This window comes from Apostichopus japonicus, chromosome 10 (genome assembly GCF_037975245.1).
Source record: "Apostichopus japonicus isolate 1M-3 chromosome 10, ASM3797524v1, whole genome shotgun sequence".
Classification (NCBI taxonomy): Eukaryota; Metazoa; Echinodermata; class Holothuroidea; order Aspidochirotida; family Stichopodidae; genus Apostichopus; species Apostichopus japonicus.
In genome coordinates this window covers 216,689-240,726 of record NC_092570.1, presented here as the reverse complement: position 1 = coordinate 240,726, position 24,038 = coordinate 216,689, and the positions used below count along the sequence as shown (strand labels likewise).

The window sequence follows — 24,038 nt, the reverse complement described above, 5'->3', positions numbered from 1 at the left end:
GGTTATGGATGGAAAAAAAAACTTTTGGGAAATACTTGGTTCTCAGGCAAAAGTGTTCATCTGGTTGGTCATTTTCAAGCCCGAGAAGTGCCATTTCCGGTGATCTGGGGGGGTATCAAAACCAGAAATTTTCTTGTACGCTCCGCGCCAACTGATGGTGGCGCTCCGCTTAGATAGTAATTCGCGCCCCCCGGGTTAGAAAATCCTGGATACGCGCCTGAGTACAGTGGTGTAAGTGTTGACCCAGTTCAAAGAAATGTTTCATGACTTTTATAGTCCTCCATCATAGAGTTCGGAAGCTCTAAAAAGAAGATAAAAGATTAGTAAAACATGTTTGAATGCATGCATTATTTATATATATTATATAAGCTGATAAATGCAACAGTACAGTAAGTGTTGGAACTGGAAGACATGTCAGACATGAATGACCTAATGTCTACATGAGGAAAGAATCCACATGCAAATTACAATTGGGGCATGGACGTCGCTTAGGGCGAGTTTTTGGGCGGAAATGTCTTGATACCGTCCATGTAGCATTTACAGTAAATGTGTGGTACGAATAGGAAATGCGTGTATGCTTGAGTGAAAAACTTTGTGTGAGTATTACTTCCAGTAGCGCACACACTGCTACTTGTGTTGGCACAGTGTGGAAGTACCGTTTGCGGACCGCCGTGAAGTTGGGCTAGAATGATTCCTCCTGAATCCCAAACCTTGAGTTGTATATGTGAATAATCACAATAGGCATTAAATGTAGTTAAGAAATTGTGGAAGCTACTGTAGACTGACCACTTGATTGAGTTCAAATGGGGTTGAATTTCAAACTCATTGTGACCTTTCTGTTGGATTTATGATGAACGGAACAAGTAATGTTTATATCTGACTCAACAGTAGTGCATACAAGCACTTCTACTTTGTTTGGATGTTTCTAATGGATGTTATATTAACCTATGTTTGAGACTATCATGATTATTATTGTGCCATGACAACTAAGGTGAGCACATTCATATTGGGAAATCATTGCAAATGTCATAAAAAACGATAATGACATTAATTATCTATTTATCTTGAACATTGCGCCGTAAAATTAAACTAAAATAACAGTTATGCTGACATGAAATGCACGCACAGCTCCATACTGTACAGTACACTACAGATAGGATCATCACAGTGATGCCATTCACTGACCTGAGTGCTGAACAGTACACTACAGATAAGATCATCACAGTGATGTCATTCACTGACCTGAGTGCTGAACAGTACACTACAGATAGGATCATCACAGTGATGTCATTCACTGACCTGAGTGCTGAACAGTACACTACAGATAAGATCATCACAGTGATGTCATTCACTGACCTGAGTGCTGAACAGTGAACTTCAGATATGATCAGCACAGTGATATCATTCACTGACCTGAGTGCTGAAAAGTACACTACAGATAAGATCATCACAGTGATGTCATTCACTGACCTGAGTGCTGAACAGTGCACTTCAGATAAGATCATCACAGTGATGTCATTCACTGACCTGAGTGCTGAACAGTAAACTACAGATAAGATCATCACAGTGATGTCATTCACTGACCTGAGTGCTGAACAGGGCACTACAGATAAGATCATCACAGTGATGTCATTCACTGACCTGAGTGCTGAACAGTACACTACAGATAAAATCATCACAGTGATGTCATTCACTGACCTTAGTACTGAACAGTAAACTACAGGTAAGATCATCACAGTGACGTCATTCACTGACCTGAGTGCTGAAAAGTGCACTACAGATAAGATCATCACAGTGATGTTATTCACTGACCTGAGTGCTGCACAGTACACTACAGATAAGATCTTCACATTGATGTCATTCACTGACCTGAGTGCTGAACAGTGCACTTCAGATAAGAGCATCACAGTGATGTCATTCACTGACCTGAGTGCTGAACAGTACACTACAGATAAGATCATCACAGTGATGTCATTCACTGACCTGAGTGCTGAACAGTGCACTACAGATAAGATCAGCACAGTGATGTCATTCACTGACCTGAGTGCTGAAAAGTACACTACAGATAAGATCATCACAGTGATGTCATTCACTGACCTGAGTGCTGCACAGTACACTACAGATAAGATCATCACAGTGATGTCATTCACTGACCTGAGTGCTGAACAGTACACTTCAGATAAGATCATCACAGTGATGTCATTCACTGACCTGAGTGCTGAACAGTGCACTACAGATAAGATCATCACAGTGATGTCATTCACTGACCTGAGTGCTATTAAGTACACTACAGATAAGATCATCACAGTGATGTCATGAATTCACTGACCTGAGTTGTTGCAGTGTTTGCAATATTCCTAATTTGTATCAATTACGGAGATGGAAGAAACAACGTTTCAATTCCCCTTTTTGATCACTTCCTGGTGTGCTATTTGAAAAATTCAAACAATGTGTTGCTTGGTAATAAACTACAATATATATGAAAAACAGAGATTTTTCTGTCATCGTCCATCTTAATATGTATCACAGTTAGAACACTTACATTCCAAGCAGCAGAATTTCAAGCATGCCTTCTATGGTAGATGTCTTTGAGCTATTTTGTTAGGATCATAGGCTGTGACCAAGAATAAGAAATTACCTACTGTACATTATTGTTTGAATCTCTCTACAATGGTGTTTGTCTGATGTATCAGAGTTAGTAGCTCTACATCACAAACATAGATATATATCTGATATACCAGCTTGTCTTCCACTGTTGTAGTTGTCTTTACTTTAGTACTGTGTAATATGCAGGTGTTCCTTGACACATTCCAGGATTCCGGATCCCTTCATCTCACTTGTCAAGAATAGCATGCATGGAATGCAGGGATTGTATCAGAGGTGCACTTCTGTGTATCTTCCCCTCCTCCTGTGATGAAGAAAGTTTTAGTGGACTACAGTAATTCCTCGTCCTCCCATCATGCAAGTTAGTCTACTCCGAGGAATGCAAAGAAACAATGCCAGAAGAGAATGAGCACTGCTTTCAATTTCATCATAAAATGGGAAATTTCAAATAGAATAGAATTAGAAATATGACCAAATAAAGAATACAGCTCAACAAAGTCAGGAACAATCCGCAATTTGAATATTACGTAGCTATATATGTCTCAAAACTTTTTTGTTAAATGAATTGGAGCTTATTTTAAAATTAAAAAGAAAATAAATGGCTAGAATAAATGTTGAACCTGTGATATCAGGTTTGTAAGCCTCATGCTTTATCCTGTTCTTCCTGCCCTACACCTGTCTCTGTGGTGACTGGTGAGGAAGGGCACTTGATAAGTACTTTGTCTTAGTTTCCTTCCAAAATGCACTCAGATTGTTATATCCCAGAAATATTCTCTGTTTCTGATCTGTGTTATCTGGAATACACAGTAGATTATGGATAACATCAAAAGTTGAACATACAGTAACAAATATGAGTTGAGAAGTCTGTAGATGCAGATAGTTGTCATGGAAACCTATTGTCACACATGCAACATTGTTATTATCCTCTAGTGCATTTGCATAGCAGAAGATGCCACACAACCATATGAGCAGTTATAAAGATCATCGGCATTATTCACCAAGTTTAGCATGCTAATTTTTTTTAGAAGTTTTCAAAAGTACTTCCAAATTACATCAAGGCATTGAGGAGTGTTAATTAGACAACTAAATTTTCAGGAAGGAAAAATACTGTACTTGAGGGTGGTAATTAAAATATGTTCTTAAAGTTGGGACTTTGGAGCTTGAGGCCATTGTTTGACTTTTTAGCATATTTGGGATCAACAAATGATTTTTAAAGTTACTAAACAAGTATATTTAAACTTTGTAAAATCTTTATGAATGTGTCATTTAGATTTAAATTCCTTGCTGGAGGCAGAGGAATCTCTGCAATGGTAATAGCATGTGTGTTTGTGCACTTGTTGATTCCATGCTGGAGGCAAACTGAATCTGTGTGTGTGTGGGGGGGGGGGGGTGTATGTGACACCTGCTGTAAACAAGGTCACTCAAACAAGTTCATAGTGGATTAAGTTCATGTTTGATGCTCTTATCATATATTTTCTGTGGAGGCCTAAGGGTCAACAAAGTCAAAGTCTAAGAACCTTGTAAACACAGTAACTCAAGAAGTACATATTTGCTGAACTTCATACTTGGTACGTAGATCCAGCTTGGTGAGTGCAAGAACACTATTGAAATGGTTGAGCTCAACTTCAGTTTAGTTTTGTGAATGGATTCAATATATGTCTTCAACAATCTAGGTACAGTCATCCATAAAATGAAATCTGATACTCTTGGGTTGGGGGATTTAATCACATTCAAGTGGTCCTTCAACTTCAAATGTTCAACAGTTATCTCAATTGGTCTCAAAATTGTCTCAAGGACCAGCAGGTTATAAATTTCAAATTGTCCCTAAATTGGCCTTATTCTAGAGCTGTGATTTATACTAGATGACTCTGGTATTGGCAATAAGTGTTGAATATATTTTACAGTGATTAAACAATGTCATGTAACTCTCATTCATTGATAACCATTATCAAAGGAGTGATTGGTGATAGAGCTCAAAATTGATAACAGGAAATGTCCATTTGCTCATACATAGAATATCAGTGTGTTTATATTTCACAAAGATATTGAAATATTTCTATCCAGGGAATTAATTGGTTGATGCCCACAAGTATAGATGCTAAAAATAATAGAGCTCTAGAAATCTCTGATCATTTCTGGTTCTCATTTAATTCTTGGACAAATTTAACTCACTTGCTCTACATTAGTCAGACAGTTAAGTGGAAATTTGAGCAAACTATATGACAAGGAATCTCAAAGCCTTCATGCTTTCTGGTTTTAATATAAATTTAGCTAAAGGAGAGTTGGGTATTTTGTTCCATAATACTAAATTACTCTTTTGAATAGAACGCTATGTTGGTTGCCCACAAAACAAAAGAGGCCAGAAAAAATGTAGGTCTACAATGTCACCAAACTGTTATAATTCATTTTAGCTGTGAAGCAGTCTGTACGTCGTCATTGAGATGTTTATCAGGAGAGAAGCATGCCTCTCTGCTTCTGACTAGAAGTCTCTTAAATTAACAAACAATTCACCTACTTAACATTCCTTCAAAACCACTAACTCTCCCCTCAGTGTCCTAAATTTCATACATTCCAAATAGTTAAAAAATATTGATAAAAAATATTAATGAAAGCTTACATACCAAGAATGGTAGTTAGTTAAATTGCAGGGCTGGAAATTGGCTTGTTAAGTTTATTTCTCTGGGGTAAGGAACTATCATTATCTAGACGGGATAGATACCATGACCAGCCTGTGATGGAAGTCAGCTTACAAATGAAGGATATCACTACTGTGGAAGGCTACCAGGTGGTGGCTTGCAAAGACCAGTTCATTTCAACTTGGTAAAACTACTATATTAACTAAAATCAAGTGCTGGTGTAGTACTGCTGGTGCTGGTGTAGTACTGCTGGTGTAGTACTGCTGGTGCTGGTGTAGTACTGGTGCTGGTGTAGTACTGCTGGTGCTGGTGTAGTACTGCTGGTGCTGGTATAGTACTGCTGGTGCTGGTATAGTACTGCTGGTGCTGGTGCTGGTGCTGGTGTAGTACTGCTGGTGCTGGTGTAGTACTACTTGTGTAGTACCAGTGCTGGTGCTGGTGTAGTACTGCTGGTGCTGGTGTAGTACTGCTGGTGCTGGTGTAGTACTGCTGGTGCTGGTATATATATTCCATGGGTTTTCTGGTGCACCAGAAAACCCATGGAATATTAAAAGACCATACACATCCTCTTTTTCGAAAACTATGTATTCTGCCGTTCAGGCAGCAGACTTCGCATGCCACGGTCTAAGCATAACAGATTCAGGTTTTCTTTTGTACCCAATTCTGTTTCTCTTTTCAACCTGAGGGCTGTTAGATAGGTTTCTTTTGTTTTATAATCTTGTTTATATATGTATATATGTGTATATTTTTCTCACATGTATGGATATTGTTGCTGTTGATATTCTTACCTTTTTATTCAACTTCTCTGTGTTTTGTTTATACTAATATTTTACTGTATTCTGATTGTAACTTTAAAACTTTGATTTTTATGTGTTTTGCTGCAGGGCGACAAATTTCCATATCTTATGGACGAAATAAATATCTATCTATCTATCTATCTATCTATCTATCTGGTGTAGTACTGCTGGTGCTGGTGTAGTAGTGCTGGTGTAGTACTGCTGGTACTGGTGTAGTACTGCTGGTGCTGGTGTAGTACTGCTGGTGCTGGTGTAGTACTGCTGGTGCTGGTGTAGTACTGCTGGTGCTGGTGTAGTACTGCTGGTGTAGTACTGCTGGTGTAGTACTGCTGGTGCTGGTGTAGTACTGCTGCACAACACCACCGTTTATCTGAACTGTGTAGTTACGGCACCTTTTTTGTAGTGCAAAGTTCACCAAATGTTAGTTTATCTCTAACAATTGAAATAAGCGATATTTTTCTTTATATGCATTACAAAAAGCCTCTAACATGATCATTGCTGCATGGTTTGTAACTAATTTTCTCCCTGTTTTGAGTTTAACAGATGAATTGTTTAGTCTATGGTTAGTCTATGGTTGGAATAAAAACTGATAAGATTTGACCTGAAGTGCTGCACAACTGAACATATTGACGCTGATACTAACAGTACCATACTGTTGTGGGAGCACTGTAGTCTGTAGGTTTGTAAATGTTTGTGTTGGTTTGTTAATATTTGTGTTGGTATCAAAGGCAAAGTCACAGCAATGCTTCATTTCAAAATGTTTTGTCTTTTAGGGACCCTGGTGTAACATTCCACAGTACATATTGACTGTACTAACAGTACTATACTGTAGTGTGCTGTAGGTTTGTAAATGTTTGTGTTGGTGTCAAAGTCACAACAATGCTTTATTTCAAAACCTTTGTCTTTTAGGGACCCTGGTGTAACATTCCACAGGGTTAATTTGCCATCTTTCAAAACCAAATTTCTCTCACTTCCAAACTTAAAAAACCACAACTATGTTTATATTCATTGTCATCATTGATCTAAAGTATTGTACTTCACCAGGTTGTGTGAATTTAAATGCTACACCCTGTATGAAGAACTTCTGGTTTACTGTTAATTAAAAATGACAAGCAATCAAAACTAGTTGTATTTCTGTCAGTAAGATTCCAAGAAGCTACAGTGTAGCAGACATTCAGGGAATAAGTGTTCAACTTTGTTAGAGCTACAGTGTAGCAGACATTCATGGAAAAAGTGTTAAACTTTGCTAGAGCTACAGTGTAGCAGACATTCATGGAATAAGTGTTAAACTTTGCTATCTAGAGCTATAGTGTAGCAGACATTCAGGGAATAAGTGTTCAACTTTGCTAGAGCTACAGTGTAGCAGACATTCATGGAAAAAGTGTTAAACTTTGCTAGAGCTACAGTGTAGCAGACATTCAGGGAATAAGTGTTAAACTTTGCTAGAGCTACAGTGTAGCAAACATTCAGGGAATAAGTGTTAAACTTTGCTAGAGCTACAGTGTAGCAGACATTCATGGAAAAAGTGTTAAACTTTGCTAGAGCTACTGTACAGTGTAGCAGACATTCAGGGAATAAGTGTTAAACTTTGCTATCTAGAGCTACAGTGTAGCAGACATTCAGGGAATAAGTGTTCAACTTTGCTAGAGCTACTGTACAGTGTAGCAGACATTCATGGAAAAAGTGTTCAACTTTGCTAGAGCTACAGTGTAGCAGACATTCAGGGAATAAGTGTTAAACTTTGCTATCTAGAGCTACAGTGTAATAGACATTCAGGGAATAAGTGTTCAACTTTGCTATCTCAGCAGCTTTGAAGGCTCTAGATTTGTCTTTTTTAAGTTGTATGATTTCTGGGTGCATAGCAACATAGCAAGTTTCCCATTTATGTGCTACAGTACCAGATAAATCATTCCCTGGACAATATTATTTCATATGTGATTGATACTTCTATGAGAAGTATCTGGGCTATGAAATGTTGAGAATCTAATGAAAATACTTTGCTGAATATCCATTATTTAGGGTAAAAATAAGATGTTTGATTATTTAAAAATGTAATACTATTTATTGTAGGTTTTGATAAACTTACCAAACATAAACTATTTTAACCTCTGTACTGTACATGTGTGCTCAGATGACCAAACGTGACCTTTTTTGTTCATTGCATGCCTATGCTAGAAAGAAAGCAAAATGAAAGTGTGTGAAAAGGGACCATTGATGTAAGTATTACTTGAAAAGACTGCAAATTGAATTTGTTGTGGATTGTAAATGGCATTATTTGGCCTTTTGTGTAAAACAGTTAATTACTTGTTGCCATGACAACAAACCTATAAGATATTATGACAACTTGCGGTAGCTGAATCATTTCAAGCTCTATAAATCATTGTTTTGCCTAAAAGACAGAACCTCCCAAATAAGTTCAATAAACTATCGGTATTAAACAGCTCTTCAAGTAGTCTGTTGTTTTTCTTTTCAGGCCTACCCTACCCAACACCAGCATGAGCGCACCATCTTCGGCTTCCAACACAGTCAAAATCGACCATGAGACACTCGCCGCCAGAGCAACACAAATGGTGGAAATACTCTCTGGAGAAAACAAATCCTTACGGAGAGAATTGGATAAGATGTACGAAAAAGTTGCAAAGCTTCAAAAGGTAATAGACATCAAAAATATCAATCATGTAACAGTTTTGACACTCCAGTGCCAATGCTTTTGTAGTTTTAATAATGAAACTTGGGCCGTTGTTTATTTGTCTTTCTTATGCATAATTTAAAGTGAAGATGGCTGCTTGCAAGTTGCATCTCTAACACTTAAATGTCTGCATTTACTTCTAGTTAGACATTGCTAGTCAAAGACCTAAGTGTTATTTATTTTCTTCTGTTAAACATGTAGATTTCTTAAACCTACAGTATGTTTTAATTTGGAAGTCAGTCTGCCCAGTTTCCACAACAGAAGTTACAAGCAAATACTGTGTAACATTAAGAAAATAAAAACAGAAGGAGAATGAGCATCGAAATCATCCAGATATTTTACCTAAAGATTCAACTCACACATGATTTCAAAGTTTGACAGATTTATACTGTATCACTCCACGCTTTAATTCCTTGTTTCTGAGCAAAATCACAGGATTTATGTGAAAAAGAATTTATTTAGTTGGTTTATTTGTTTCTCCAGTTCAACTTTCATCAAATTAAAGGTTAAATAATGACAGACTATTAGGCTAAGACTTGGAAGTGCAACACAAATTCAAGGGCATATTTTCCAGGACAGTTAAGAATAGCAACATGGTTAATTATTCATTTAAATGATTTAATATACTTTAACCGTTGATAGCTTTTGAAGTCAAAAGCTGTCTCTCTACATTTTGTTGACTACAGAGGCAAGTCACAGAACAGCACATTTAATCCATCCAAAGTAGCCACCCTAACTTAATATCCGGAACCCTTATGTAACCATTCATACTGTGTACATGTACAGTATATGGTCACTAACATATAGTGCCTACATGTACAGTATATGGTCACTAACATGATACATCTAGTGCCCTGGATTATCAGGAACCCTTATGTAACCATTCATACTGTGTACATGTACAGTATATGGTCACCAACATATAGTGCCTATATGTACAGTATATGGTCACTAACATCTAGTGCCCTGGATTATCAGGAACCCTTATGTACATTAACCATTCATACTGTGTACATGTACAGTATATGGTCACTAACATATAGTGCCTACATGTACAGTATATGGTCACTAACATGATACATTTAGTGCCCTGGATTATCAGGAACCCTTATGTAACCATTCATACTGTGTACATGTACAGTATATGGTCACTAACATATAGTGCCTATATGTACAGTATATGGTCACTAACATCTAGTGCCCTGGATTATCAGGAACCATTATGTACAGTAACCATTCATACTGTGTACATGTACAGTATATGGTCACTAACATAGTGCCTACATGTACAGTATATGGTCACTAACATGATACATCTAGTGCCCTGGATTATCAGGAACGCTTATGTAGCCATTCATACTGTGTACATGTACAGTATATGGTCACTAACATCTAGTGCCCTGGTGCTACAGTATATCTTCACCCTACACTAGTACTATACTATCAATAATGAGCATTTTTCCTGCATCTTTTGAACATTTCTTCCAATTACCTTTGTTGACTTTTGCTTGTTGAATCTGTTGGGGTACAGTATAATCCAAAATAATACCTAAACTAGCACAGGGTAAAGTCCCACATTACAGAGACAAGAATAGAACATTTTAGCAACATTTGCTCAATTATATGTTCCCATAAGGGTGCAATAATTATGTAACATACAGACTTCATAATTCATTGGCCTTTGCTCCCTTTTCAACTTGTAGAAACCTCTTATCATGGGTCATATTATGTACATTGTCTTGTGCCTGCCACCTTTATATATTTCATAAACAAAATTTTGGAACCAACTTTCTTTTGTTCCAATTATAGTTTGAACAAGACATTATGAGGGTCCAAGCTGATCATGAGATGCTTGTTGAAACATCCAGGAAAAGGGAACAACTAGAGACAGTGTATAAATGGAAACTGGAAAATGAAATTAAACGACTGCAGTCACACAATGGACAACTCATGGGTGAGTGCATGTCAGTCAAACTGTAACTTACAGTTTTACTCTGTTCTATATCAAACAGTTAATAGCCTAGATTTTGGAAACTTGCCTTGGTACCATTGTGAAAGCTGAAAATTACTGTGCTACAGTAACCTGACATTTCAAAGAAAATTGTAGGCAATTTCAAACTTGCCTCTAAAATGTTGCATTGGCTCTCTAAGTCCTTAATTGAAACCCTGACATGTATGCAGTAGTTGTTCATGTGGGATGTTTGTCATATCTTCCATAACAGTGCTTACTGTACTTCATTCTGCTAAGCTTACAGTGTATGTGTTGTTCTGGAGCCATAACAATAGAATCTATGCCCAGTGATGAATAATTAAAGATCTGGCCTAATCCAAAGATGTGTAGCATGTTTTGTGAATGGTCCGTTGAAAATGTTGCATTCAAACTTTTCCAGCCAAATTGGAACATCTACATGCGCATTACACCAACAAGGAGAGCGTAACAGCACAACAGAAGGTAGAGACCGGAGAACTGCACTCTGAGCTGCACAAGAGAGGGGCCATGATTGCTGAACTCACAGCTCAAAGTAAGAAAATCAGATTTGCTTGCATCCCATAAACTCAGCTATATTACCTTCTTATTACCTTCCAATATTCCTTTAATTCCTATGATGCCCTTTAGCATTCATTTTCTTTAACTCTTTCTCTTTTGCCATTTGTATAGGGAAATCGGTTTTTGTCTTCGGAAGATCCCTTTTAATCAAAGTATTTGATTGAATTTTGATAGTTAAATTGTGTAAGCAAAGACTTTGTGTGAACTGTTATTTGCATTTGTTCCCTTTCACTTGCTTCTGAAAAGACCCTGCTGGAATGAAAATGTACTCCCAAAGTTTTAAACATGTTTACTGAAGTTGTTTTAATCCTTGATTCTTTTTAAAGGACAAGAATGCGACATGAGCTATGTAAGAATGGAAGAGGAAATGATTGCACAACGTGTTACATTAGACGAACAAAGGCTACACATAGACGTCCTTGACAACGCTCTCTCAAACGCTCAGGCTAATGTTGTTAAACTTCAGGAAGAGGTGAGAATTAACTGAAAGTTGTTTTGTTTTAGTGCTAGCAGTTTACTGCAAAAAGTTCAATTGTTTCTTGAGTTGTTGGTCTACCTGAAGTCTCAAATCAGTTTGTGTTGGATTAAACAGAATGTTAATAAAGTTACAATAGTTTGTCATTGGTGGGGCTACCTTACCTTCTTCACCTTAATAATAATGCACTTGGATGCTAATATTTCCTGATGGTATAAATATATTAATGATAGGATCAAGTATGGATATTAATGATAGGATCAAGTATGGATATTAATGATAGGATCAAGTATGGATATTAATGATAGGATCAAGTATGGATATTAATGATAGGATCAAGTATGGATATTAATGATAGGATCAAGTATGGATATTAATGATAGGATCAAGTATGGATATTAATGATAGGATCAAGTATGGATATTAATGATAGGATCAAGTATGGATTTTAATGATAGGATCAAGTATGGATATTAATGATAGGATCAAGTATGGATATTAATGATAGGATCAAGTATGGATATTAATGATAGGATCAAGTATGGATATTAATGATAGGATCAAATATGGATATTAATGATAGGATCAAGTATGGATATTAATGATAGGATCAAGTATGGATATTCTTAACTAACTCCAAGATATGTCCCCTAAGGACCAAACCATCGCTATTGCTTCCAAAACAATTAAGATTCTGCTACAGTGAAGGTTGTTCTATGATCAGCATCATGAAATAGACTAATAGGTATAAAAACCATGAAGATCCTGCTAGGATCAAAGCAGTGATACTATCATCAAAACAAAGACACTGTTAGGATCAAACAATTAAGATTCTGCTACAGTGAAGGTTGTTCTATGATCAGCATCATGAAATAGACTAATAGGTATAAGAACCATGAAGATCCTGCTAGGATCAAAGCAGTGATACTATCATCAAAACAAAGACACTGTTAGGATCAAACAATAAAGATTCTGCTACAGTGAAGGTTGTTGTATGATCAGCATCATGAAATAGACTAATAGGTGTAAAAACCATGAAGATCCTGCTAGGATCAAAGCAGTGATACTATCATCAAAACAAAGACACTGTTAGGATCAAACAATTAAGATTCTGCCACAGTGAAGGTTGTTCTATGATCAGCATCATGAAATAGACTAATAGGTATAAAAACCATGAAGATCCTGCTAGGATCAAAGCAGTGATACTATCATCAAAACAAAGACACTGTTAGGATCAAACAATTGAGATTCTGCTGGGATGTAAAGAATAAATATATCAACATATTCCATAAAGGATGATCTTGTTAGGATAAAACCAAGTCCTGCCTGCCAGGACAAAACAGAAAACAAGATTGCCATCCTTAAATTTGCATATATCAGCACAAGAACCCTTTGGAAACAATAGCTTACGGGCTAGATAATCAATTTCATATCTTTCACTTGTGAACAGAACAGTTTTCCTTTGACCCCAGTCCCCATTTTAAATATATAATTTGAATAAACTTAATTTCTGAAGGCTGCATGTCTATTCAACATTTTTCCTTGGATTCGAAGCAAACGTCTCTTTGCTGCATTACACCTGTCAGTCCTCTGAACATTTCATTTCTGCAGCAGGACCAACCTGTGGATATGAAGTTTGTTCAGTAACTTGTCCTTGCTTCATTTGTCTTTCTCTTTCTTTTATCTGTTTTTTTTTTTGACGTTACTATTTTGTTTTCAGTGCAAGCGAAGACAAGGTTACCTGGAGAAGGCCAATGCACTTGAGAGTCTGGTCGAATCACTGCAAAAAGCCATTCAGAAGAGAGAAATCAAGGAACAGCAAGTAAGGGAACATTTGGAGAAAGAAATAGAGAGGTTAAAAATTGAAAAGGTATGTTGAAAGAAAATGCCATGCCAATAGGGAGTGTTTCTTGGTTTCCGTGACAACCAGCTCTATGTTTCTATGTTTTTAAACAGTGTATCAAGATGTATTACTATGCAATTTTCTTCTTTTGGCAAACAGATATATTGCAAGGAGCTTTCATCAGCTTCTCTCATCCAGGAAATCTGAAACATCTCATTTCACAAAAATAGTGTTCTTATATTTTCATTCTTGTATGCAAGCATTTAAAAAAATGCTTCATCACCGGATGTTTGGACAAAGTTACTAGCTTTTGTTTGCTCATTGAGAGAAAACAAAAATGCAATCCCTTGTCATGAGAATTAAGTTTGTTTTATTGTGGAGCACCCAACAGTTTTGCTAATATTGATAATAGGTTGCTGTCATGTCACAGTTTGCTCTGAAAGCATATATGGGTATGCTGTAATAGGATGCTGTCATGTCACAGTTTGCTCTGGAGAGCATATATGGGTATGCTGTAATAGGTTGCTGTCATGTCATAGTTTGCTCTTAGAGCATATATGGGTATGCTGTTATAGGTTGCTGTCATGTCACAGTTTGCTCTGAGAGCATATATGGGTATGCTGTAATAGGTTGCTGTCATGTCATAGTTTGCTCTTAGAGCATATATGGGTATGCTGTTATAGGTTGCTGTCATGTCACAGTTTGCGCTTAGAGCATATAGGTATGCTGTAATAGGTGCTCTTAGAGAATAAGGGTATGCTGTAATAGGTTGCTGTCATGTCACAGTTTGCTCTGAGAGCATATAGGTATGCTGTAATAGGTTGCTGTCATGTCACAGTTTGCGCTTAGAGCATATGGGTATGCTGTAATAGGTTGCTGTCATGTCACAGTTTGCGCTTAGAGCATATGGGTATGCTGTAATAGGTGCTCTTAGAGAATAAGGGTATGCTGTTATAGGTTGCTGTCATGTCACAGTTTGCTCTTAGAGCATATAGGTATGCTGTAATAGGTTGCTGTCATGTCACAGTTTGCTCTTAGAGCATATAGGTATGCTGTAATAGGTTGCTGTCATGTCACAGTTTGCGCTTAGAGCATATGGGTATGCTGTAATAGGTTGCTGTCATGTCACAGTTTGCTCTTAGAGCATATAGGTATGCTGTAATAGGTTGCTGTCATGTCACAGTTTGCTCTTAGAGCATATATGGGTATGCTGTTATAGGTTGCTGTCATGTCACAGTTTGCTCTTAGAGCATATAGGTATGCTGTAATAGGTTGCTGTCATGTCACAGTTTGCGCTTAGAGCATATGGGTATGCTGTAATAGGTTGCTGTCATGTCACAGTTTGCTCTTAGAGCATATAGGTATGCTGTAATAGGTTGCTGTCATGTCACAGTTTGCTCTTAGAGCATATAGGTATGCTGTAATAGGTTGCTGTCATGTCACAGTTTGCTCTTAGAGCATATAGGTATGCTGTAATAGGTTGCTGTCATGTCACAGTTTGCGCTTAGAGCATATGGGTATGCTGTAATAGGTTGCTGTCATGTCACAGTTTGCTCTTAGAGCATATAGGTATGCTGTAATAGGTTGCTGTCATGTCACAGTTTGCTCTTAGAGCATATATGGGTATGCTGTTATAGGTTGCTGTCATGTCACAGTTTGCGCTTAGAGCATATGGGTATGCTGCAATAGGTGCTCTTAGAGAATAAGGGTATGCTGTTATAGGTTGCTGTCATGTCACAGTTTGCTCTTAGAGCATATATGGGTATGCTGTTATAGGTTGCTGTCATGTCACAGTTTGCTCTGGAGAGCATATATGGGTATGCTGTTATAGGTTGCTGTCATGTCACAGTTTGCGCTTAGAGCATATGGGTATGCTGTAATAGGTTGCTGTCATGTCACAGTTTGCGCTTAGAGCATATGGGTATGCTGTAATAGGTTGCTGTCATGTCACAGTTTGCTCTTAGAGCATATAGGTATGCTGTAATAGGTTGCTGTCATGTCACAGTTTGCTCTTAGAGCATATAGGTATGCTGTAATAGGTTGCTGTCATGTCACAGTTTGCGCTTAGAGCATATGGGTATGCTGTAATAGGTTGCTGTCATGTCACAGTTTGCTCTTAGAGCATATAGGTATGCTGTAATAGGTTGCTGTCATGTCACAGTTTGCTCTTAGAGCATATAGGTATGCTGTAATAGGTTGCTGTCATGTCACAGTTTGCTCTTAGAGCATATAGGTATGCTGTAATAGGTTGCTGTCATGTCACAGTTTGCGCTTAGAGCATATGGGTATGCTGTAATAGGTTGCTGTCATGTCACAGTTTGCTCTTAGAGCATATAGGTATGCTGTAATAGGTTGCTGTCATGTCACAGTTTGCTCTTAGAGCATATATGGGTATGCTGTTATAGGTTGCTGTCATGTCACAGTTTGCGCTTAGAGCATATGGGTATGCTGTAATAGGTTGCTGTCATGTCACAGTTTGCTCTTAGAGCATATAGGTATGCTGTAATAGGTTGCTGTCATGTCACAGTTTGCTCTTAGAGCATATAGGTATGCTGTAATAGGTTGCTGTCATGTCACAGTTTGCTCTTAGAGCATATAGGTATGCTGTAATAGGTTGCTGTCATGTCACAGTTTGCGCTTAGAGCATATGGGTATGCTGTAATAGGTTGCTGTCATGTCACAGTTTGCTCTTAGAGCATATAGGTATGCTGTAATAGGTTGCTGTCATGTCACAGTTTGCTCTTAGAGCATATAGGTATGCTGTAATAGGTTGCTGTCATGTCACAGTTTGCTCTTAGAGCATATATGGGTATGCTGCAATAGGTGCTCTTAGAGAATAAGGGTATGCTGTTATAGGTTGCTGTCATGTCACAGTTTGCTCTTAGAGCATATATGGGTATGCTGTTATAGGTTGCTGTCATGTCACAGTTTGCGCTTAGAGCATATGGGTATGCTGCAATAGGTGCTCTTAGAGAATAAGGGTATGCTGTTATAGGTTGCTGTCATGTCACAGTTTGCTCTTAGAGCATATATGGGTATGCTGTTATAGGTTGCTGTCATGTCACAGTTTGCTCTGGAGAGCATATATGGGTATGCTGTTATAGGTTGCTGTCATGTCACAGTTTGCGCTTAGAGCATATGGGTATGCTGTAATAGGTTGCTGTCATGTCACAGTTTGCGCTTAGAGCATATATGGGTATGCTGTAATAGGATGCTGTCATGTCACAGTTTGCTCTGAGAGCATATGGGTATGCTGCAATAGGTGCTCTTAGAGAATAAGGGTATGCTGTTATAGGTTGCTGTCATGTCACAGTTTGCTCTTAGAGCATATATGGGTATGCTGTTATAGGTTGCTGTCATGTCACAGTTTGCTCTTAGAGCATATATGGGTATGCTGTAATAGGTTGCTGTCATGTCACAGTTTGCGCTTAGAGCATATGGGTATGCTGCAATAGGTGCTCTTAGAGAATAAGGGTATGCTGTTATAGGTTGCTGTCATGTCACAGTTTGCTCTGAGAGCATATATGGGTATGCTGTAATAGGATGCTGTCATGTCACAGTTTGCTCTGAGAGCATATATGGGTATGCTGTAATAGGTTGCTGTCATGTCATAGTTTGCTCTTAGAGCATATGGGTATGCTGTTATAGGTTGCTGTCATGTCACAGTTTGCTCTGAGAGCATATATGGGTATGCTGTAATAGGTTGCTGTCATGTCATAGTTTGCTCTTAGAGCATATGGGTATGCTGTAATAGGATGCTGTCATGTCACAGTTTGCTCTGAGAGCATATATGGGTATGCTGTAATAGGTTGCTGTCATGTCACAGTTTGCTCTTAGAGCATATATGGGTATGCTGTTATAGGTTGCTGTCATGTCACAGTTTGCTCTGAGAGCATATATGGGTATGCTGTAATAGGTTGCTGTCATGTCACAGTTTGCTCTTAGAGAATAAGGGTATGCTGTTATAGGTTGCTGTCATGTCATAGTTTACATATCTCCATGATTACTCGCTTTGACAACAATATGCAAGTTTTTCTACAATTTGCTTCATGTTTTGCTATTTGTTTTTCAATTGGTATGTTCACTGTTACATCACTTGAATATTAATGAGTGGGCAGGACTTAACATAAAAACATAAAAGTGTCAATAGCTCTTTATCTTTATGTCTGATTTAGTTCATTTTGGTGTGGTGATGTAAATAAATAGTAAGTAATTTCCAACAACAACAACAATTAAAGGTTGAATCAATGCTATACTTGGTAGGTAGATAATGTGTAGATGTATGCTATTGGTTTTGGTTCCAGCCTCATGATTATTAATGATTTACTTGGTATGGCCATGTACCTGTTCTTTGCCACAACAATTAGGCCCACATTTTCTGGACCATCTGGGCCCCAAAACAATTCCTGATGCATCTTTGGGCCAGACAGGCTCAAATTTTATTGCCACCTCAAATGCATTTGGGATATCAAATTTGTGGGACCATTTGGGGGGAGGGCATATACATTTTAGAGCCAGTTTGTTTGTGCCAAATATTTTGGGACCATGTAGGCACAACTTTTATTGGCCCCAATTTCCTTGGGGAGAGGCCAATCTGTAATTTTGAAATAACTCCAAAACTTTTAAATCAGAATGTATCCATACTTGGAATACACTTGTTGTTACTGGTGTTAGCGTTTAATTAACGAATGTAATGACTGACATATATACAACAAATTTTATTTTTCTTTAAGCAAGGAACCATATTGCCCATTGGGCTCTTGTTATACTATGTCACTAAACTGTCATGATAACCAATTGGTGGTACCTCCATTTATATTTTGTCACATTAGCCAATATATTTTGCTTTGCACAAGTTCAGGAATATTAACATGTATGACCTACCAGACTATGAATAGATTAAGGCATCGAAACCACTAAACGGTTTCATTCTCTCGTCTATCTTTAGAGGAACACTCCTCCTGACGAAGGGGTGTCAGGACTCGAAGATAATGAAAGTACGTCTTTAGCTGATCTTATTCGAGAAAAGGATGCAACCATATTGAGACTGGAGGCTGAAGTTAGCAAGGTATTGTATATGTAATGGAAAAGATGCAACCATGTTAAGACTGGAGGCTGAAGTTAGCAAGGTAACGTATGCGTAATGGAAAAGATGCAACCATGTTAAGACTGGAGGCTGAAGTTAGCAAGGTAACGTATGCGTAATGGAAAAGATGCAACCATGTTAAGACTGGAGGCTGAAGTTAGCATGGTAACGTATGCGTAATGGAAAAGATGCAACCATGTTGAGACTGGAGGCTGAAGTTAGCAAGGTAACGTATATGTAATGGAAAAGATGCAACCATGTTGAGACTGGAGGCTGAAGTTAGCAAGGTAACGTATATGTAATGGAAAAGATGCAACCATGTTGAGACTGGAGGCTGAAGTTAGCAAGGTAACGTATATGTAATGGAAAAGATGCAACCATGTTGAGACTGGAGGCTGAAGTTAGCAAGGTAACGTATATGTAATGGAAAAGATGCAACCATGTTGAGACTGGAGGCTGAAGTTAGCAAGGTAACGTATATGTAATGGAAAAGATGCAACCATGTTGAGACTGGAGGCTGAAGTTAGCAAGGTAACGTATGCGTAATGGAAAAGATGCAACCATGTTGAGACTGGAGGCTGAAGTTAGCAAGGTAACGTATATGTAATGGAAAAGATGCAACCATGTTGAGACTGGAGGCTGAAGTTAGCAAGGTAACGTATATGTAATGGAAAAGATGCAACCATGTTGAGACTGGAGGCTGAAGTTAGCAAGGTAACGTATATGTAATGGAAAAGATGCAACCATGTTGAGACTGGAGGCTGAAGTTAGCAAGGTAACGTATATGTAATGGAAAAGATGCAACCATGTTGAGACTGGAGGCTGAAGTTAACAAGGTAACGTATGCGTAATGGAAAAGATGCAACCATGTTGAGACTGGAGGCTGAAGTTAGCAAGGTAACGTATGCGTAATGGAAAAGATGCAACCATGTTGAGACTGGAGGCTGAAGTTAGCAAGGTAACGTATGCGTAATGGAAAAGATGCAACCATGTTGAGACTGGAGGCTGAAGTTAGCAAGGTAACGTATGCGTAATGGAAAAGATGCAACCATGTTGAGACTGGAGGCTGAAGTTAGCAAGGTAACGTATGCGTAATGGAAAAGATGCAACCATGTTGAGACTGGAGGCTGAAGTTAGCAAGGTAACGTATGCGTAATGGAAAAGATGCAACCATGTTGAGACTGGAGGCTGAAGTTAGCAAGGTAACGTATGCGTAATGGAAAAGATGCAACCATGTTGAGACTGGAGGCTGAAGTTAGCAAGGTAACGTATGCGTAATGGAAAAGATGCAACCATGTTGAGACTGGAGGCTGAAGTTAGCAAGGTAACGTATGCGTAATGGAAAAGATGCAACCATGTTGAGACTGGAGGCTGAAGTTAGCAAGGTAACGTATGCGTAATGGAAAAGATGCAACCATGTTAAGACTGGAGGCTGAAGTTAGCAAGGTAACGTATGCGTAATGGAAAAGATGCAACCATGTTAAGACTGGAGGCTGAAGTTAGCAAGGTAACGTATGCGTAATGGAAAAGATGCAACCATGTTAAGACTGGAGGCTGAAGTTAGCAAGGTAACGTATGCGTAATGGAAAAGATGCAACCATGTTAAGACTGGAGGCTGAAGTTAGCAAGGTAACGTATGCGTAATGGAAAAGATGCAACCATGTTAAGACTGGAGGCTGAAGTTAGCAAGGTAACGTATGCGTAATGGAAAAGATGCAACCATGTTAAGACTGGAGGCTGAAGTTAACAAGGTAACGTATGCGTAATGGAAAAGATGCAACCATGTTAAGACTGGAGGCTGAAGTTAACAAGGTAACGTATGCGTAATGGAAAAGATGCAACCATGTTAAGACTGGAGGCTGAAGTTAACAAGGTAACGTATGCGTAATGGAAAAGATGCAACCATGTTAAGACTGGAGGCTGAAGTTAGCAAGGTAACGTATGCGTAATGGAAAAGATGCAACCATGTTGAGACTGGAGGCTGAAGTTAGCAAGGTAACGTATGCGTAATGGAAAAGATGCAACCATGTTGAGACTGGAGGCTGAAGTTAACAAGGTAACGTATGCGTAATGGAAAAGATGCAACCATGTTGAGACTGGAGGCTGAAGTTAACAAGGTAACGTATGCGTAATGGAAAAGATGCAACCATGTTAAGACTGGAGGCTGAAGTTAACAAGGTAACGTATGCGTAATGGAAAAGATGCAACCATGTTAAGACTGGAGGCTGAAGTTAACAAGGTAACGTATGCGTAATGGAAAAGATGCAACCATGTTAAGACTGGAGGCTGAAGTTAGCAAGGTAACGTATGCATAATGGAAAAGATTCAACCATGTTAAGACTGGAGGCTGAAGTTAGCAAGGTAACGTATGCGTAATGGAAAATATTCAACCATATTAAGACTGGAGGCTGAAGTTAGCATGGTGACGTATATGTAATGGAAAATATTCAACCATATTAAGACTGGAGGCTGAAGTTAGCAAGGTAACATATGCGTAATGGGTTAATTGTAAGTTTTCCTGTCATGCAGAAGAATTCATCGTAAAAGAGATTGAACATAAAGTGTTCCTCTCTTGAATACCTTTAGGTGTATATAGAGTTTGGAAATCAAAATATAGCATATAGTAATTGTGGGTCTGTTGAGCTACTTTTGGGAGGAGAGGGTGTTGAAGGGGGGTGAATGGAACTAGAGACATCAACTTTACTCACTGTTGTTTCTGTTTTCATCACAGTGGGAGCAAAAGTACTTAGAAGAATGTACTCTTCGCCAGTCTTTAGAAATTCCAAGAGTTTCTCCTGACCTCCACATCAGAGAAACCGCTGAAGGTAGCAGTGACCGTTCAAACCTGTCTAATGACCATTCAAATCCACACAGAATGACTGACATGGATGCCAAGTAAGAAATTTAAAGGTTCCTTGATCATATATATGTCTGGTTTACATCCACACTATATTCAAAAGAAGGAATTGTAGGAAGTTGCCGTAATTTAGCTCAGGATAGATCAGTTAAAGGCTCACAGAACTTCTTATCCTGAGGGTACTGGTTTCAGACCTGTGTCATGTTAAAAATATTTCCTGCATTAAAATGTTGTGAACAATTTAAGGCAGTCTTTTATTTATTGCTGTAGAAATGTAAGGTGGAATGGCAATGTTTTTGCAGCACATTACATGTCATTCTGTTATCACTGGTTTTGCTTCAGCTGCTTTAATAGTATCCTGAGGCAGTCAAAGTCTTTTTCCTTTGTCCATCAGTTTAAACAAACTCAAAGCTCAACTTGACCAGAAAGAAGTGCTCATCCAAATCTTACGCCAGCAAATTCAAGAACGAGATTCATCACTCTCATCCACGTCATCTAGACCCACGTCCATTTCCCCAAATTCTTCTGTCCAAAATATTAGGAGAAACTCTTCCGATTCCCTCAACAACAGGACTTCTCCTGGTAATAGTGTCACTTCTCTTCACAATATAACTCAGAGGTCACCTCACTCATCTAATCAAAACATTTCAAGGTCACCGGTGGTCTCTATGCAAAATTTAAGCTTGATGTCACTATCTCCTGTTGGCTCACAACAGAACCTTATCCTTGCCCGCCACACTGCTGCCCCGACGGGTTCACAAGAAAGAATACCAGGCTTGGTGGAATCAGGGGTATCTTCCTACCCCTCATCTGTAACAACATCAGGAGTCTCACTGGGTGCAAGTGAGTTTAATACAATCAAGAAATTTACAAAAGAGAAAGTTCAAAACTTCTTTAAACCTTGGGATGTATTCAATCCTTGAAAATTCTGGAATTTATTTTTCTAATTTGGTTTCATTACTACACTGATATTACAATGTTCAACCTCCAAGCATATCCGCATACACACAAATCCTAGTAAGTTCTCCCCTCCCCTCTTCTCTTCCACTAAAACTGTAATAATTTGCTGATCAACTGTTCCGTGTTTAGCATTTTCTGTCCCAAGTTTGGGGTTAAAGATGTCTATGTGTACATTTCTTTTCACAATCTTGTAGTTTGAGGGAAACTATTTACAATTGTTTTTGAAAAGTATTTTTGATTTTTGATTCCGGAAGGCAACAGTAGTCCATGCAGTCATGTGTAAGTGCATGTTTGTGTGTATGTGACACTCATTGTAAACACCATAACTCAAGAAGGATATCATAGTTGAGCTTCATATTGGTACATATATCCAACTTGATGAGTACAAGAAGCCCATTGAATTTGGTGGAGGTCGAACGTCAAAAGAGGTCAAAGTCTGATAACATCGTAAACGCAATAAATCTCCTTGGTATGTTTCAGAGCCCTAGTGATATTGGTGGAAGTCAAAGAGCCAAAGCCAAGCTTGGATTGACTTCCTACTTGATATGATATATAGATACACCTTAATGCAATACACCTATTACTTATGTGGAGGTCAAAGGTCAACATAGGTTAAAGTCTTGTATGTAGTTCATAGTATGTGGATTCATCTTTTTGAGTGCTAGAACCGTGTGTTTTTTGGCTGTGGAGGTAAAAGATAACCTTAGTGAGTGCAAGAAACCTTTTGTGTTATGTAGAGGTTATGGTCATCTGAGGTCAAAGTCACAACTCCAGTATTCAAATTTGATTCAGCTGCATGATATGTCTAGAGATCCGTCTTAGTGAGTAAAAGAATCTTTTTGTTTTAGGCCAAAGTCGTTTAGGGCCAACAGTGGTAGAGATATGGTAACACAAACAGTCCAAAAACAAAGCCTGCTTGAACTTGTGACCTTGTATGTACTAGATCTGTCTTAGTAAATGTAAGAAACTTGGTGCATATATTGTGGAGGTCAAATGTCATGTGAAGTCAGCAGCTATCAAAGTCCCAAACTTTTTAAATCCAAAACTTCAAAGTAAAGATTGAATGAACTTTCTGTGTTGCATGCAGATCACCCTTAAAAGAATTTTGCTTCATAAGTAGGTCAAACAGCATTTGAGATCACACCAGTCTAAAAGCCTTGTAAGCACAATTATTCCTCATGGAAATGTTAAGTAAACTGCATGTGTGTAGATCCACCTCATGAAGTGCAGAAACCCCAATGCATTTTTTGGAGGTCATTCTGTTAGTAGGATAAATGGTATCAATCTCCCTCATCTGGCAAAATAAATATCATTCTGGTCTCCTCTGCCTCTCCAGGTGGAAGCGAATCTGATTTGTCCAAGGAGAGAACAGCCCTGGATGAGAAACTGAGGCAGTTAGACCAGGAAATTGAAGAAAGGGTAAGCTCTAACAGTTGAGTCTTGGCATTGCCTGTCATCTCTGACAAGACCACGCTACATTAAGCAAAGCTTGTATGTTTTTGTTCCTACATTCCTATTTGTGCTTCTCTTTTTCCCATTTTAT

At 38.3% G+C, this 24,038-nt stretch overlaps 1 protein-coding gene across 3 annotated transcripts in view; it reads left to right on the top strand.

Annotated features, from left to right (window-relative positions):
• LOC139975291 (angiomotin-like) overlaps window positions 1-24,038 on the top strand; it is a 33,830-nt gene that overhangs the window by 4,706 nt on the left and 5,086 nt on the right. For all 3 annotated transcript variants that reach the window (XM_071983089.1, XM_071983090.1, XM_071983092.1), the window contains 9 exons: window positions 8,511-8,688; window positions 10,536-10,680; window positions 11,117-11,248; window positions 11,601-11,746; window positions 13,470-13,619; window positions 18,541-18,660; window positions 21,410-21,573; window positions 21,930-22,378; window positions 23,832-23,914. In XM_071983089.1, the coding sequence (XP_071839190.1) occupies window positions 8,511-8,688; window positions 10,536-10,680; window positions 11,117-11,248; window positions 11,601-11,746; window positions 13,470-13,619; window positions 18,541-18,660; window positions 21,410-21,573; window positions 21,930-22,378; window positions 23,832-23,914 (1,567 nt within the window). The remainder of the gene's footprint in view (window positions 1-8,510; window positions 8,689-10,535; window positions 10,681-11,116; window positions 11,249-11,600; window positions 11,747-13,469; window positions 13,620-18,540; window positions 18,661-21,409; window positions 21,574-21,929; window positions 22,379-23,831; window positions 23,915-24,038) is intronic.